The sequence below is a fragment of the Chionomys nivalis genome, chromosome 10, assembly GCF_950005125.1.
Source record: "Chionomys nivalis chromosome 10, mChiNiv1.1, whole genome shotgun sequence".
Classification (NCBI taxonomy): Eukaryota; Metazoa; Chordata; class Mammalia; order Rodentia; family Cricetidae; genus Chionomys; species Chionomys nivalis.
The window spans coordinates 23,812,150-23,828,487 of NC_080095.1; the positions used below are offsets into that span (position 1 = coordinate 23,812,150).

General features: G+C 47.1%; 2 protein-coding genes across 4 annotated transcripts; one reads left to right on the forward strand and one right to left on the reverse strand.

Annotated features, from left to right (window-relative positions):
• Positions 1-1,407: 1,407 nt before the first annotated feature.
• LOC130882633 (interferon alpha-inducible protein 27-like protein 2B) lies at positions 1,408-9,674 on the forward strand. 3 transcript variants are annotated; one of them, XM_057782892.1, is made up of 7 exons: positions 1,408-1,447; positions 3,831-3,887; positions 4,508-4,659; positions 5,359-5,490; positions 7,659-7,688; positions 8,560-8,721; positions 9,111-9,674. In XM_057782892.1, exons 3-7 carry the CDS (start codon positions 4,542-4,544, stop codon positions 9,500-9,502), a joined length of 834 nt encoding a protein of 277 aa, XP_057638875.1. In that variant the 5' UTR covers positions 1,408-1,447; positions 3,831-3,887; positions 4,508-4,541; the 3' UTR covers positions 9,503-9,674. The 3 variants fall into 3 exon arrangements, with proteins under 3 accessions (XP_057638875.1, XP_057638876.1, XP_057638874.1); XM_057782893.1 differs by lacking the exon at positions 1,408-1,447 and having other exon boundaries at positions 3,751-3,887; positions 9,111-9,275; positions 9,381-9,674; XM_057782891.1 differs by lacking the exon at positions 1,408-1,447 and having other exon boundaries at positions 3,751-3,887.
• A 2,434-nt stretch (positions 9,675-12,108) lies between these two features.
• Positions 12,109-13,588, reverse strand: LOC130883092 (interferon alpha-inducible protein 27-like protein 2A). Its single transcript, XM_057783295.1, has 4 exons — positions 13,537-13,588; positions 13,399-13,428; positions 12,743-12,904; positions 12,109-12,297 (listed from the first exon to the last, which is right to left on the reverse strand). Exons 1-4 carry the CDS (start codon positions 13,541-13,543, stop codon positions 12,224-12,226), a joined length of 273 nt encoding a protein of 90 aa, XP_057639278.1. The 5' UTR covers positions 13,544-13,588; the 3' UTR covers positions 12,109-12,223.
• Between the last annotated feature and the right edge of the window lie 2,750 nt (positions 13,589-16,338).

Genomic DNA, 16,338 nt, shown 5'->3' on the forward strand with positions numbered 1-16,338 from the left:
AAGGCTTGATCCTGCAGCTGGGCAAGATGGACCTGGGTACAAACATTTGAAAAGAACAACACTGATGTACTTAAGAAGTGATTCTGAGAGCATCTCTGCTGCATAAACCTCCCACCTGCTCACATGGCCAGACTTGCAATCTCCTGTCTCAGTTTAAATTGTTCAAAGTGCGTGGGCACTGGGGCTGGGACTCACAGAGATTTAAGGATGACAACATGTGTGGAATGCTAAGCCTACAGTGTAAAGACGCTATTAAAATCTCTATTCATGGCCAAATCCTATATGCGTGGACAGATCCTCTGAGCTAATTTATTTGTTTGTTTATTACTATTGAGCTTTTCTTCAAAAATGTTTTAGATTCATTTTTACTATTTTATGTGTATGAGTGCCTTGCCAGCATGTATATCTGTGCAGTTGATGTGTGAGGAGGTGGTAAGCCTCCATGTGGGGGAATTGAACCCAGGACCTAGGCAGCAGCAGAAGGACTCTTAACCACTGAGCCCAGTCTCCTCCCACTTTTTCTTTACTAATCTCCACCTTTGTGGAGTGATTTCTCACAGGGAAGGCATATTATTGCTATAAAAACAGAATCTTCAAAAGAGAGAATACTTCAGAATTTTACTGACTGATTACATCAAATATTCTCTGGGAGGGTGTTAATTCCATCAGGGGGAATAAAACCTCTACCACAATTTTTTTTGCCAGATTTGAAGCAAGCTTTGTTCAGTACTGGCCAGCACAATGAACAATGACCAGATCCACCCGGCAGCCTGGTAATGTTTGTAATTGCTTGTAAGATGTTAGGAAAAGTTTGACATGTCCTGGAAAGCTTGAATTTAACACATTTGTTAAGAATTTTAGATTGGATTTTGATACAGTATAAAAATTGTTAAGAGGTGCGCTAGACCAGCTGAAGAAAAAATTTCCAACCCAGGTGATTCTCCTCTCCTTTAACTAGGAGACTATCGCCTTTGGGAGCGTGATTATTCATAAAACATTATGGCAACAAAGTTTGGCTCTGAGAAATAGAGTCCAAAGCTAGTCCTCTCCCTTAATCTCTTTAGTTCACAGAGGTCGGCAGTCAGAGATGGATTTGAGTCTTCTTCACCCCAGAAGCCTAAGACAGGGACACGTGTAATTAAGAATGCCTGTTCCAATGACAGATGAGTCTGGGCAAATGAGAAAGCCTTCACCTAAGACAGACACACTCATCTGTCCTGTTGAGAAGCACAGGCATTATTAAAATTAATAAGAAGGGAGGAATTGTAGGGGCCGAGAAATGCAGGCCCATTCCCACATTGTCTGGAAGTCAGAGAATCTGAGAGACTTACAGGCACAATTTGCACCTTCCACACAGGAGGTGGTCGCCTGGTTCTAAGGAAGTAAAGAAAACTCGATGTCATCCTGAGGTGCCAGAATATGCTCATGTGATTCTGCTCCTTCCATGGTAACTATGAGGTCACCTGGTGAGAAGGTGTTTTAGCCTACGTGACTAAGTGGACATAGGTGAAACATGACTTGAATCATTCCCATTACCTAGGCAACAGAACTTTTATAAAGCTTTTTGTTACCTTCTCCCCCAGATTACCTTTGGTATAAAAGCTTTTGGAAAATATAAACGTGGGTGATTTGGGGATCTGAATAATCCCTGAAACTCCCTCTTGATACTGTTGCGTGAATTGTGTCTTTGTTTTTCCCACGCTTCTACACTGGTGAGAACTGGTTTTTGTAGGGGCTGGTCCCCAACAGTTTCCCTAACAGGCCAGGGCTACAAAAAAAAAAAAAAACTAACTTCATAGCCCCAAGAAAGCATTACAAGTTTCCTTTTTTATGGTCAAGGGTTCCATGCAGGGCAGAAACTGTATTGTAAGATTTCAAACATTTTTACTGTCGCTGTGCCTTGGAGAAGGCTGCATGAACTCATCCGCCATCCAGGCCCCACCCCTGCCCTGCAGCTCACACTGCTAGGTCCTCTCAGTGGAGCCCTGACTCAGCTTTGCCTCTCTCTCTCTGACAACAATCGCCCTTTGGAAACAGTCTCCAGTCTGGGAAAGTCCTGCTTTTAAGACCACTAACCACAAAATGTTGAAAATGTTCATACACTTAGTAGTACAGAATCTAGCACACAATTTCCTTATTATGCCTGGTCTCCTTAGGAGTTGACTGCCATAAGCCTCCCTCTGTAGATAAGATAAAAAGATCTTTCATTTTGCAGTTTAGGCTTGCATCCCACTAATTAGGGAGCTGACTGAGAGAAAGAGCTCCTTCCTGTGACAGTTGATGTGGATTTATTATGAGTCTGGTTCTTATCATTTACTTAAGAAATGGCATGTGACCTTCAGATATAATGCCTGAAAGATTTTGTGGGTCTTTGTAAGCTGTGAAGAACAAATAGAGTTGGCAGAATTCAACATGAGAAAATAAAGAGTGAAATCATCAGGAAAGTGTGTGCTTTTTTCTTTTCCCTAACCCTCTCAGATAGCAAAAAGTCTTAGCTTCTCAATGCTGTGAATTTTCCTCTGAACCCTGCCCACAGTCCGGAAGTTGGCACTTCCTTTCCTGGGCTATGGCACAGGTCCATCTTGCCCACCTGATAGGAGGTCAGGGGACTTGATGGCAGACCAGGACCAGTGGTACATGTGACCTTGCAATGCTCCCTGAGGAGGGAACTAATGGTTGATTGAGAGTCAGGATTGTCTCCTGCTGCTATGGGAATGAGGCCTAATTGGGGGTGTGGGGGTCAATCACGGTGAACAATAGCAGAAACTTTCTCAACAACCTGAAACTTCAACTATTGTTATGCCCAGATTATGACCCCCAGAGGGAGACCACCAGAGAGGCCCAGACTGTAATAAGCAAGGTTTAATCAGCATAATACAAACATGTTTGGAACCCCTGTCTCCTGACCCAGGTACAGTGAGGTAGAGAGAGGAGTTGTATCTCCTCTGTGGGGTAAACTTTTAAAGGCATAATTCCAAAAAGGCTTTTTGAAGCTGCTTTGGCGCGGGTGCAAGGACTTTTGCTTCCTCCCATCCTGCTAAGTCAGCTTTTTTCTTGTTCTTAGAGCAAGGCCACTGTTCCTGAGTTAGGCCACGTTTATCAGCCTGTACCAGGAGGCTGGCTGGGCTGAGCCAAGTGCCTTTGTGTCAGGATCTCCCCGGTGGGGGAGGGGAAGGACACTCTCTTCCTGGGAAAACATTCTGCTAGGAAATTTCTTCTCACCCAGTTGAGAATAAAGGGTGAGGGTTCTACACTATATTACAAACTTTTCTTTATGACAATCTACAACAAACCTCTTTATATAACTTGAACTTTCTAGTCATATTGGAAGCAGCACTCCTTTAGATAAATTCCACTTAATGTGACATAATAGTTCTTAAGCAAGATTATTTAATAAATCGTCATAACATCAATTTTATTACTCCCAGTTAGTACAGAACACTGTCAGGGGTTGGGGTAAAAACAGCCCTAGCAAAGAAGTAATATGTTACAATACATTGTAAACACAGTAACACTCAGAAGGCCACAGCTATAGAATAATAGCATATTCTTTCCAACCCAGAAGGACCTGGAAAGAACAGGGAAAATGAAACCTAACTCATTGGCTGCTTTGGATCACTGGGTGAGTCATCAATCAGAGTGGAATTTTTTTTCCGGCCTAGAGAACAGGGAAAAGGAAACCTATCTCATTGGCTGCCTGGATCACTGGGTGTGTCTTTAAAGAGACTGGATTTTGTTTCAGGACTGGAGAGAACAGGGAAAACGAAACCTGTCTCATCAGCAGCCTTGGACCACTGGGTGTGTCTTCAAGAGTGGATTTTTTTTTCCAGGACTGGAAAGAACAGAGAAAAAGGAAACTTATTTAATTGACAGCCGTGCATCTCTAGGTATGTCTTCAAGCAAGGGTGGATTTTCCGCTCTGAAAAGAACTGAATTTAACAGAAACACATCCAAGATCCGGGGGTGGAGGGGTGGATAGATGCAGGATCCGGGGGTGGTGGTTGGTGGTGCTAAGTGTCATTTCAGGATACTCAGAAAATCTATACTGGGTAAGGACAGGAGACAGATGGCTCCTTCCTGGAGTCCCTAGCCTTGGTGGCTAAGTCCCTTCAAAGTTGAGAGGAGGCCAGTGTACCCTCACTCTCTGACCCATCTTTTCTTCTCATGAAAGCACCATCAAGAGTACCTACCTAGGAGGAAGGGACCCAAGGCTTCAGCTGCCCCTGGAGGCTACAGAGTAGGTGAGATGAGCTCCAAGTGTTAGAGCAACATCGTGAGAGCTGGCATTTGTCAGCAGCTGGACGTGCATGTCTTTGCCATGGAGCTTTCTGCCCTGAGCAAATCACTTGCAGTGGCTGAAATGGTTCCTGAATCCCGTCTATTAAACAGGTGCAGGACGTTGCACTGTTACCACCAACTCTGACCAGGTGCTCTATCCACCCTGGAGTCTCTGGAATCCACCACTGGGTCCCCAGTCTCCTCAGCAAAACTCCAATTCCGTTAACAGATTCAGGTTGTGTTTGGAACTTCTACTGGGCTCCATGGCATTGTCTGGAACAGGCACACTAGTGGCTTCCCTTGTCTGCAAGATAACAGCTTCAACAGCTATGGTCAAAGCTGGAGGTGCAGTCTCGGGCACCATTCTAACTGTTTCCCAGGGTAAGTGACCAAGGAGGCTCGAGAGTGGGGAGTGGGGAGATAGTGATGCAGAATACAGCATCCTGCCCTTGGCTGCCCACTCTCACACACATGGCCTCATCTCTGAGAAAGCCCTGAAGGAGATCAGACCCTAGCATTGTCCTGGGCTTTGATTCCCTAACAGCACAGACCTACATGCTTTATAAGGTCCTACTCAGAGACCTTGGTTCCTGGGGTCTGGATCTGGGTTCTATATTCTGTTCTCATGTCGCTTTGATTTCCCAGGAGAATTTACATTTTTTCTTTTCCAAACTTTTGACCTTTTGAATCTATAAGCCAGGGTGTCGATTTCTACAAAGTTCTATACTTCAGCTTTTCCTTCAGTTTCTGTGGCCTCCTCTTCACATTTATTTATTTTCCTCCCAGATATCTTCTCTTTCACCCCCAAATTTCAGGGTTTTGGTGTCAACGTCTGTGTGTGTGTGTGTGTGTGTGTGTGTGTGTGTGTGTGTGTTTCTGCCAACAGATTTTATCATGTGTCCCTAGAAGAACCTAGAGACATGGACTTCTGAAAGCACACACAGTCTTCTGTGCAGGTAGTGTTCTTTTCCTTTGTATCCCCAGGGCAGATGCACTTAAGGATTTCTCTAGACCACACAGCAGGCAATTCATGGAGGATGTGCTTCTGATACTTCCCAAACTGTAACATTTTCTCTCCAGGGATCACCCTGTTGGCCCAGACTACCCTGGGCTCTGGAGCGCCTGTGCTTGCATCTGCATTGGGAGCACTGAAGGCTGGAAGCATCCTGTCAGGGGGCCCTGCCTATGTCTTGGCTGTTTGTCCCACTGGAGGTAAGTGGGACTGCATATCAGACAGTCCTCCTTGAGCCCCAAATCGGCACGGAGAACTGTTAAGAAAAAAAAATATGAAGAGGGGCGGCTCTGCCAGTGCAAAGAAATCCAATTAGGTCAGATCAAACCAAATTAAAATGCCCATTATTTATTAAGTATGACGCTCTTGGGAGGCAGAGCTCATGGCAGGGCAAAAAAGCAGGGAACACATGCAAACCTGAAACCATGTGTTTCTCCTCTGGGAGCCCACTTAAATACCCCGTGGGAGTGGTCCTGACCCCTCAAGAACTAGCATGCTGGGATTTGGAGTCCAGACTAATTTTAATGCAGCTCCCATGCCAGGGGGCTGGGATGTATGCCAGGGTCATGGGCAAAGCTCAAGACTCAACAAGGACTATGAGAGGCTATGACAGGCAACAGTTTGCTCTCCTTTCTGCTTGTCAGAAATGCAGATGGTTAGGGAATCCAGAGAAGTAGATAATATAGGATCAGTAGGATATTATTGCATGTATTCATATGCATGTTGAGCCCAGCATGCTGGAATTGCGACAGACAGCACTTCTTTTGGAGCAAAGACCTTCATGTTTCATGGGCAGGGCAGCCTGGTAACTATGTCTCCTGCTTGCCAGTACCAGTGAACAGCAAATGCTTTCCAACCATGCTCATGAGCCCCTGGGTCCACATGCCCTCCAGAGAGTGCTCCTGGTAACTTAGTACCTGCCTTGTACAAACCTGGCTTCCATTCCCCCAGCTTAACCCATAGGCCACTAGAGAGCTGCATAAGTTCTCTGGGTTACCTTTGACCTCCTGGCACTAGCAGCTTCAGAGTTTTCAATCCTGGCCCCTGTGTCTGCTGGGGACTAGGATCCTGCATGCTGCCTGGGGGCTCACAGTGCTGGGCTCTGAGCTCATATGTACCCAAATAAGGCTTAATATGGTAGTTCAATATCTAGATTAATGAATTCTGTTCAAAGGGATCTGGGAAGGCTTCCTGGAGAAGTGAACAATGAATTGGTATCTCAGTTCACCCAAACAAGTCTCTGAAGTAGTCTTCAGCCGGGTGGTGGTAGCGCATGCTTGTAATCCCATTACTTGGTAATGAGAGGCAGGTAGATCTCTGAGTTCAAACCAGCCTGGTCTAGACATTGAGTTCCAGGAAAACCAAGGCTACACAGAGAAACCCTGTTATTTAAAAAAAAAAAATACAGGAACATTTAGTTTGCATCACAGATGCGCTGCCTCGATCCAGTTAGACCCTACCATGAAGTACCTCTTTCTATACGCTGGAGATTTTCTGCTTCCCGTAGGGCCAAGGAGAGTGTCTGATAATCCACACTGGCAAACACTGAAACTGCTTCCTATCAACCAGCAGCACGATGTGAAGGGAAGAACCCATTAGGATAGATATTGTGTTTGATGAGAACAGAACCCAAAGACTCACATAATACCCTGTTTCCTCACTAGTTGGTGGAAGATTTTGGGAACATTTAGGAGGTGTAGCCTTGTTGGAGGGGATGTGTCACTGGGTTTAGATTTTGAGGTTTCTTTTTTTTTTTTTTTTTTGGTTTTTCGAGACAGGGTTTCTCTGTAGCTTTGGTGCCTCTCCCGGAACTAGCTCTTGTAGACCAGGCTGGCCTCGAACTCCCTGTGACTGCCTGCCTGCTTTTGTGCTCCTGACCTTGATGGCGCCTAAGCCCTCCCTCAGTCAAGCCCGGACTCCTAATTCCAACCCCAGTACTCTGTGCTCACTGAGAGAGGCTACCACATGGTTTCTAGTGATACCCATAGGAATAGTCTACTTTTTCTCTTTTCTCATGGAGCCAGGACTGTCATTTCCTTATCAGCTTGTATCTCCAGCTGGCTTTTGTTTTGTTTTGTTTGAACCTAACCTGCTTTGCAGTCTACAGAGAACAGAAAAGGTAACCACATCAGAATTCCTTCCCCATAACAGGCAAACAGCAAGCAGGAAAATAATGGAAGAAAAGAGCAAAATCCATCTGAGATGTTTGAGTTTTCCAGAGCCAAGCTGCCTGGGCCTCCTCAGGGCAGACAGATGCACATGGGTCCTCTCTCTCAGGGAGACACAAACAGGGCTCGGTTCTTCCTGTAATCTGGATGGGGTAGTGGACAGTGATGATTCTCTTATACGACTTTCTTTTCCTTTCTAGCCAAGGCTGCTGTTGCTATGCTTGGGGGAGGTAAGTATCTTCAGGTAAGGGGTGCAAGCCAACTCCCACCCTCCCCATAAGCAGGGAGCCAGGAAGCAGCCCATGTTGCCCCAGGAGGCTTCCCTGCAGGTGCTGGGCAAGGCTGTAGATGGGAGGAAGGAAGTAGCTAGAAAGAAGGTCCTGACACAAGGGTGGAGTAGTCACGGGAGACATCTCTAGCAGGTACCCAACTCCTTGTTTAAGAATAGTCACCTTGATGCCTGGTGAATGGATTTAAACTCCTTTGAGCTCCTACTTTTCCTTTTGAAAGATGAGCTCGTCAGGCTAACTTAGAGATGTCTAGGGTGCTGTATAGCTGAGTTGAGCAGAGTTGGAACATACTAGATAATGCTATGCAGGCCCCATCAGCTTGGTGGCTCCTGACTTACTCACTGGAGACACAGCAGGGCCCTTGACACCTCCTCCAGCCTCAATGGTTGTGTTCCATGCATCTCCTGTCTCCTGGGCAAGATATGATCCTCTGCAAACACATACAATGGGCCAATCTCTTACCCAAGTATTAGATCAGGACAGACACTAGGGCTCCACAGCGACTTTCCTGGTGAAGGTCTTGCTATCCTTCATAACCAGCCCAGGACTCTATCTGCAGTGACAAACAACTCTTTGCCTATGCTCCCTGATTCCTGAGTCCTGGTTCTCTGGTTCAGAGCTGCCTCTAGACCTACTATGCACCTCTGCTTTGGGCTTCTCCAAGGAGGCCTCAGAGGAAGAGGAAAAGACCTGGCCCATCTGCTCTGCTCATCCTCTCTTTCTCCAGACCCCAGCAGTCCTTTCCTGTTCTGACCCAGTGTGTTGTGGGTCCTTTTCCCCAAATGCACCTGACACCAGCCTCTTCCCACAGCCATGACCGTAGCTGCTGTGCCCCCCGTGCTGGGTGCTGTGGGCTTCACTGGGACAGGAATTGCTGCCTCCTCTCTAGCAGCTAAGATGATGTCCTTGTCAGCTGTTGCTAATGGGGGTGGAGTTGCGGCTGGTAGCCTGGTGGCCACTCTGCAGTCAGTGGGTAAGTTTCATGGCAGGAGAACTAGAGGGAGGGCAAGACACAGTCCAGCTTCTCAGTTCCTGCTTTATCTTCTTTCAGGGTTTTAGCAGGAGAGGTGAAGGAGGGAGGAAAGGATTAGCTGGGGTTTATAGCTCCACCTTGGGTCCAGCCTTCTCCCCTACCAGAGGAGGGTGTTATCCAGTTGGATTGACATTTGCTAGAGTTTAATTATGGACTTCCTTTTGTTTCTTACAATATTTATTGTGCTAGACACAGATCCCAGAAACTTTAGAAGTAGCAATGCTGTGGAGAGTTTATGCCTTAGGCCATCTGAATGATGCTGGCAATGATGACCCTCTGGGACCCAGTTTGATCCCATCTCACGATTTTCATCATTTGTTTCTCCCCAGGAGCTGCAGGACTCTCCCTGTCATCTAAAGTCCTCTTAGGCTCTGCAGGATCTGCCGTGGTGGCCAGTGTGATGGGCATCTCTCAGAGTTCCAGCCCTTCTCTCCTCGGAGAAGAGGACATGAAAGGAAAGGGGACAGGCCACAGCTTGTCCAACCTAGAGAATGGTCAGTTAACCCCAGGGGACAATCTGCCCTCCTGGCATCTACAGGACCTACCATTGTGTCAGCATAATGGTATCTCTGAGAGTTCTATCCTTTCGCTCCTCACAGAAGCGGACAGGGAAACAGAGGAGACACCCCCAAGCTTCTCCAACACAGAGAGTGATCAGTTAACCTCAGGGAATGATCTGTCCTCTTGGGATCTGCAGGATCTTCTCTTCTGGGTAGTGTAATGGCTTCTGTGAGAATTCCAGTTCTTCTCCGTTTAGAAAAGAAAACAGGGAAAAAGAGGTGACACCTCCCCGGCTGCTCAACTTAGAGAGGGATCAGTCAACCCCAGGAGACGATCTGCCAGTGTCAGATGCCTAATTGGAAATAAGAAATAAAAGCAAGTTGTTGCCAGCTTTTTCCTTATCATCATGTCTGTTGTTTGTGTGGTGAAGGTTGAGCAGGGACCGTCGCCTCTGTTCCCTGGACTTGGGTGGGTTAGGCTCACCTCTTTCTCCCACCATCTCCCACAGAGACACAGGGGTAGATGAGAGCTCAGGAAGAATAATCTCAGCGCAAAAACAGAAGTTACCCTTTGCCCTGAGAACTCTGAGCAGGTCACCTCCTCAGTAGCTCCTCCCTGCAGGGGGAATTGACCTAAATCGACCAGGCAGGTGTGGGTTGGTTCGGTCCCTATGAGGAATTTAGCATGGCATCCTGCTTTGAGCCACTGGTCTCATCGCCAGAGCCTGGTTTGTATTCCTACTGCCCTTGCACTAGGTATCCAGTGATTGATACTGGTGACCTGCGCTCAAACCTTTGTTCTCAGCTCAGTCACCGCAGAAACCTGAACCCCCTGCCTGCCCTCTCAGCTGCACAGCCTCACTGGAGGGAACTGTCTTCCTCTTTGCGTTTCCAACACAGACCTTGCCCATGCTTGGTATGCGGAAAATGATTCACTGATTACACTTGGTCTAGGGAATTGTAGAGTTTTCTACTTGGGACAGACTCAGGCATGAGAGCAGAAAAACCACCCAGGGTCCTGGCCGAGGATTGAAGCCCTCCTAGAGCGAGTTTTCTCTTCTCCCTGGCCTGACTGGGACTCCAGCATTGCCCAAGAAAAGCAGTCTCTGAGCAGTTTTCCCCAGGTCCTTTTTATGAGGGTCGAAGGACGCTTCTATAAATTACCAGTGTGTCTAGGTGAGAGACTTAACACAAGAATCCCAGGAATCGCCCACAGGTGATTGCTTCTATGACCCTCACCTAATGTCCACTCCCATAGACACAGAAAGACCAGAAATGAAGCCAGCTGTAGTATTGGTTTTGCCGTGTAGTCAGCTCAAGTGTATACAGAGGAATTTCCGAAGTTAGATACGAAGGGGCCCTAATTACTGGAGATTGCTGAAAAGGTTAACAGTAACCTTTTTTTGGTTGGAGAAAATGCAAAACCAAAATGAAAAGGTTAACAATAACCTTTTACTGTGTAGGAGAAAATACAAAACCAAAGATTGACCTCAGCAGTATTAGCAATGTTTCCAAAGACCTATAAAAGAGATCCCAGATGGAAAATCAGAAACACCAAGAAGGAAGGGTCAATGAGGGCATCCTGCCCTATGCAAATGACTTCAAAGGTGGGGGATCTCATAGCTCAGGTATTGGGACCCTGGAAGAGGCCAGTGGCCTATCTGTCCAACAGACTTGATCCTGTTTCTGTCCGTTGGCCACTACTGCTATGCTACTAAGGAAGCTGAGAAACTGACTTTGGACCAGGACCGATTCCTAACCCCATCTGCCTTGCCTTGTGGAGGCCCTCTAGAGGGGCCACTCCAGAGAGGTGGGTGTCGAATGCCTGAATGACGCATTATCAACCACTTCTCCTGGACCAGACCCACACTTGTTTTTGGAAAACTTCAGCCAGAAACCCAGCCCTCCTGCTGATAGACAATGACCCGACAGAGCTTCTCCTTGATTGCCTTGAAGAGATTGATGCATGCAACCCATCAGACCTGACCTAACTGATGCCCTCACACAACTTTGTCTCTCTGTGCGCTCCCCCTGAGAGACTTCTGCATGCCTCTCCTTGGGACATCTATTTGTCCCTCCTTCAGGAAGTCTTCCAGATCTTTCCCTGAAGATCAAGACCTTGACTCTCAGTATTCCAAGTTTGTGACTATTATTACTGTGAACGGTATATTGTGTCCCAATGGTTTGACAAAGGGCAGAATCTTTCTGCCTCAGGACATCAGTGTGGACCTTTTCCAGCACTGCATTAGGCATCACGTGGGTGATGACTACCGACCTTGGGTGAGGGTGTGGTCAGTGTCCCAGGAAATAAAGCTGGAATTCCGGCCTCCTTTTCAACTTTATGGACATTGTATGGAGGTGAGCATTTCTGATTCTATCTCCTTCCTGAGGTCCCCATGCATTAGCTCAGCCCAGTGTGTCCCTGTTAGTTCTCTGTCAGTCTTTCAGCAGTACAGTGGGTTAGGTCTGTTCTGCTCATCGTCCTGCATATCCAGAACCATTGATGGCAAAGGACCAACAGCTTTCAGGTCAATGTTTTTGGCAACCGCTCACCTTTTCCAGAATGGGAGCCTCTATTAGCCCAACTTTTAATAAGCAACAGTGAGGTCCATAAGACCCAAAGTAGCCCCCATGATACATAGACCATCATAACTAAGGCAGGGGCCACATGAAGTCTTCTCTCTTTTGACTGTGTGCTGGCCAACATTCATTGGATATCCAGCCTGAATATGGCTGTGAAATCCTGAAGAATTGAAACGCTCAGTCATAAAACCCCTTCAAAAAGCCACCACAAGCAAAGATAGGGACACCAGCAAAAGGCCTTTATTTTTCATTTTTTCTCTGATGTCAGTGAGAGATTTTGAAGATCATCTTGGGGTAAACTCTCCTAGATACTCCGTATAGTCTTTGGGGTCTACTGGTAGAGGTGTTATCTCCTAAGTTCATATCAAGACTGCAGCAGCTGCCCCAGCAGCACCCAGGATAATGTTGGTTGATGTAGAGAGTCCAAGGACACCTGGGAAGGAGACAGTACAGTGACAGTCAGTGGCCTGAGGTTTATGAATGCACCCACTGTCTTTTTGGCTCTGCTTTAGACAGAGATATTCAAATTAGACCAGAAAGAGAAGACAGATTTGGGTAAACTGAGATAAGGAGAAAGAGCTCTCCAGAGAGGAATGTCCTCTCTACATTACAGTACAGAGGAGGACACACTGGAGAAGGACACCCAGTTTGGGAAGATTCAGAGCCCAGGGAGCATGAATCTTGGACCAGGGCTCCTTCCTGCTCTGCCATCCAGCATCCCTTACTCTGCACCACACCCCAGCCTCACTTTTAATGAACCGGATAGCAGGAACAGAAGTATAAGACACAGATGATAGTAAAGATGAGAAAAGAGGGAGAGGCAGGGGGATGCCCTCCTTGGCTGTCTCTCCAGTCATCTTGCCTGGAGGGACACTTACCTGCTGACTGCATTGCTGCCACCATGCTTCCGGCTGCAACTCCACCCCCATTGGCGATGGCTGCTGCTGACATCATTTTGGCTGCTATGGATGCTGCTGCTATTCCTGTTCCCGTGAAGCCCATGGCAGTCAGTGCTACAGGAGCAGCTGCTACAGCCACAGCTGTAGGGAGAGGAGTTGGGTGGTGTGGGCTCAGGGAAAAGACCCACTCCCGAATTCCTGGAGTGTTTTGGGGGTCTTTCTATTACGAACAGCAGGTAAAGGGTCCAAGGGTAAAGAAGGATAGGGCAGGGAGCCAGGTGGAGGCCAAGAGGTCAGTGGAGAATCTGACAGAGCCAGGGTCTTACCAAGTTTGTGAACTTGTAGAATTCAGCACTGAGCCTCACTTCTATGAAGGGTTGATCAACTACTGCATTTTTAACTAGCCGCCCCTCCCCCTGCTCAACATACTTCTCTACTTGCTGTTCATTGTATATAAAGCCTTGAGGAGAAACTAGGCAGGAAAGTTGAAGCTCATCCCCAGAGTGAATGAGCACAGCTCTGGCCCTGGCTCTTCCCCAGGCACCTCCAGAATCCAGCAGAAGGCAGAAACTGAAGTTGAGCCCACCGCAAAGCACAAAGCCCCCACAGCCTCACAACAGGCACAAGAAACATACCTGCTCCTACTGCAGCACCTACGAGTGTTCCTAGGGAGAGATGGGGTGGGTAGAGAAGGTTAGAGTTACTTGAGTTCTTTTCAGGTTTGGGTCAGGGAGCCCAGTTCCCAGCCCACGCCAGCGCTGAGTTCTACTAACCCAACATGGTGAGATGTCTAGGTAACTGGTAAGCTTAGGAAGCGACTTAAATCTGAGGAGAGAAGGACATACCCTTGCTCCTGAACCAATAGAGAAAAGGCCCGCCCCTTGCAATGAGTCAGCTCCCTGGTGGGGTTTGAAAGGAATAGGGAAGTAGGCACCTGCTCCACCCATCTGCCTACCTCTGAGTAGACGGTTTCCCTTAGATTTCTTTCTATCCTGACTGATGTTTAAAACACACACAGACACACACACACACACACACACACACACTCAATCACCCCCTACCCTGCCCACCTTACTCTTTACATTTTTATCTCCAGTCCACAGCAGCCCCATAGCTTTACAAGGATGGGGAGGTGGGAAGGAGTGTGTGGGGGTGAGGATGGTGACACAAGAAGTTATATTGGAGATCAATTTTACCCCTCTTATCAGAGGGTCAGCCACAGCCTGAGTTTTGTGATGTCTAGTGTTTCTTCTTTCCTCCTCGGTATCCCTTGTGTTCTAGCCTCCTTCATGGATGTTTTGGTCAGAATGGTAAGTTCACTGGTGTCTAGAGGTGTCACCTTTGTTCTTCTTAAGGGGCATGGGTGTTGGGAGCGGTTAACATAAGACAAGTAGCCAGCAACAGCGTGCATATGTCAGGGTAATAGTAAAACACATATTTTATAATATGGGACACAAATGTGTTTTGTTGTTTTGGTTTTTGAGACTGGTTTCTCTGTGTAGCACTGGCCGTCCTGGACATCTATCTCCATAATAGTCCGGCTTCGAACTCAGAAATCTACCTGCCTTTTCTTTTCCAGTGCTGGGTTAAAGATATGTACCACCATGCCTCGCTTCAGATGTGTTTTTCTAATACAACATATTAAAGTGGTGGGTGAATAAAGAAAAACAAGGAAAGGAAAGGAAAGGAAAGGAAAGGAAAGGAAAGGAAAGGAAAGGAAAGGAAAGGACATGGCTGCTCCTAGGTGTGGTGGAGGAGAAAGCTCATTACAGATATGGCTGCGAGCATAGTCAGAGCTATGGACTGGGGGAGTCCAGGGTAAACGTGACCAGACTGAGCCAGACTTATGGGGAGAAGCCACAGGGGAGGGAGAATCCAGAAAGAGAGGAACCAGGTGCACCAGTCAGGAAGTCAAAGGTACAAAAGGAGTGGGTAATGAAAATGTCTGTATTGTACAGAGAAGTGTTTCTGGGGGAAGGGCAGCACCTCCCACACACAGAGACACACAGAGACACAGAGACACAGAGACACACACACACACACACCCTGGGCTGAGAGTTCATGGTAGAGGGTTGGGTATGCCAGTCAGAGCCTGTAATGGGTAGGGAGGGACTCAGAGATGCTGGGAGATCCTGGCTGCCAGGGCTGCTTTGAAATGCTAAATGGCCACCAGAGCCATTTGTCCTGGGTGTGAGACCTAACACCTATATAACCTTTTGTAAAAGATGAACTGGAGGGCAGGCTTTTAGGATGCTGTCTTTTCTGGTTTCTATACTTTTGGAAAGCATCACACTGTACACTGTGGGACCTGGTTTCTCTGCATTGTTGTTGAGGGTGAGGACTTCAGCCTTCCCCAGTAAGAAACTCTCAGCACTCAGAGATAAAAGAAAAGTTTCTTAAGTGGTGTGCAGCGCTTAAACGGATGCAGACTAGAACAGAAAAAACTCCTGGCTTATAGAGGGTTAAGCATTGCCATAATCTTAGGGTGTTCTTTCATTCCCTGCCCCAGGAGAGATTTTTCTAGACTTAAGCAAGTTTTACAGCAGCTTAGATTTGCACGTTTCTGATCAAGCCAGTTCTGTCTTCAGCAAACAGAATGTGCTGTCGTAGTTGATATTGGTGACGGTCACTTGGAAGGACGATAACAGGATGGGCAGGCATGTTTACAGAGTAGTCAGCACTTCAGTGTTGCTTTTGATGTCTCAGATGGAGATGGGTTCCTCTTCTGTTTTATTTTTCTTGAAGGAACTCTAGTCAGCCAGGGCAAGGCAAACATGGCTCTAGCAGGCCTTGCCCTTCTCCCTCATTCCCTCTGGTTAGTATCCAGGCACACTTTGGCTGTGCCCCTTTGGAACCTGACACAGTGTGCCAACCCTCTGCACAGGGCAAGCAGCTGCCCGACTGTATGCATATGCAGAGGTCCCTTTAAGAGACCAGCTCAGCTCACTCCTGATCTCTTTCACTCTTCAGAAGAGGCAAGTAGGTCTCTGCCTGTCTCCCTCTCCCCACCTCCTCTTCTCACTCTCTCTCTTTCTCTCCCCTCCTTCCCTTTATCTCAATAAACTCCACACACAAACTCTGTCTTCACAGAGTATTCTTTCACCTGTATTGGTTTGGACCCACCTGCCATGGGACCTGCTGCAATCACAACCCCTCTGTCTTGATTTAGAACAAACAAAAAACAGATTACATTTCTAAAGCTAACTATCAAGATCCCTTATTAGGCTACTTCCTCCTTCTGAGGCTGACCAACAAGGTCCAGCTATCAGTGTCGAAGTCCAGCAATCAAAAGCCCCCTTTGACTCACCTAATTAACATGCTCAATTAAAGTTAAATATGTAACTTCATCCTAACATGGGATTCCCCCTTTTACCTGTATAAACTGCAATTTGCTTCTGGACCAACTCTGTTTCCCCTCTATCCAGAAGCAGTCTCTTCTCCCCAAATATCCCTCCCCCTCTCCCATTTTTCTTCCCCTTCTTCCTAGTCTTCTGTCTCCTACTTTTGTCTCTTATTTTCTGCCCATAGTCACTCTGGGGCAAATAAATTTTGTAATGACAACTTGGTCTTGGGGT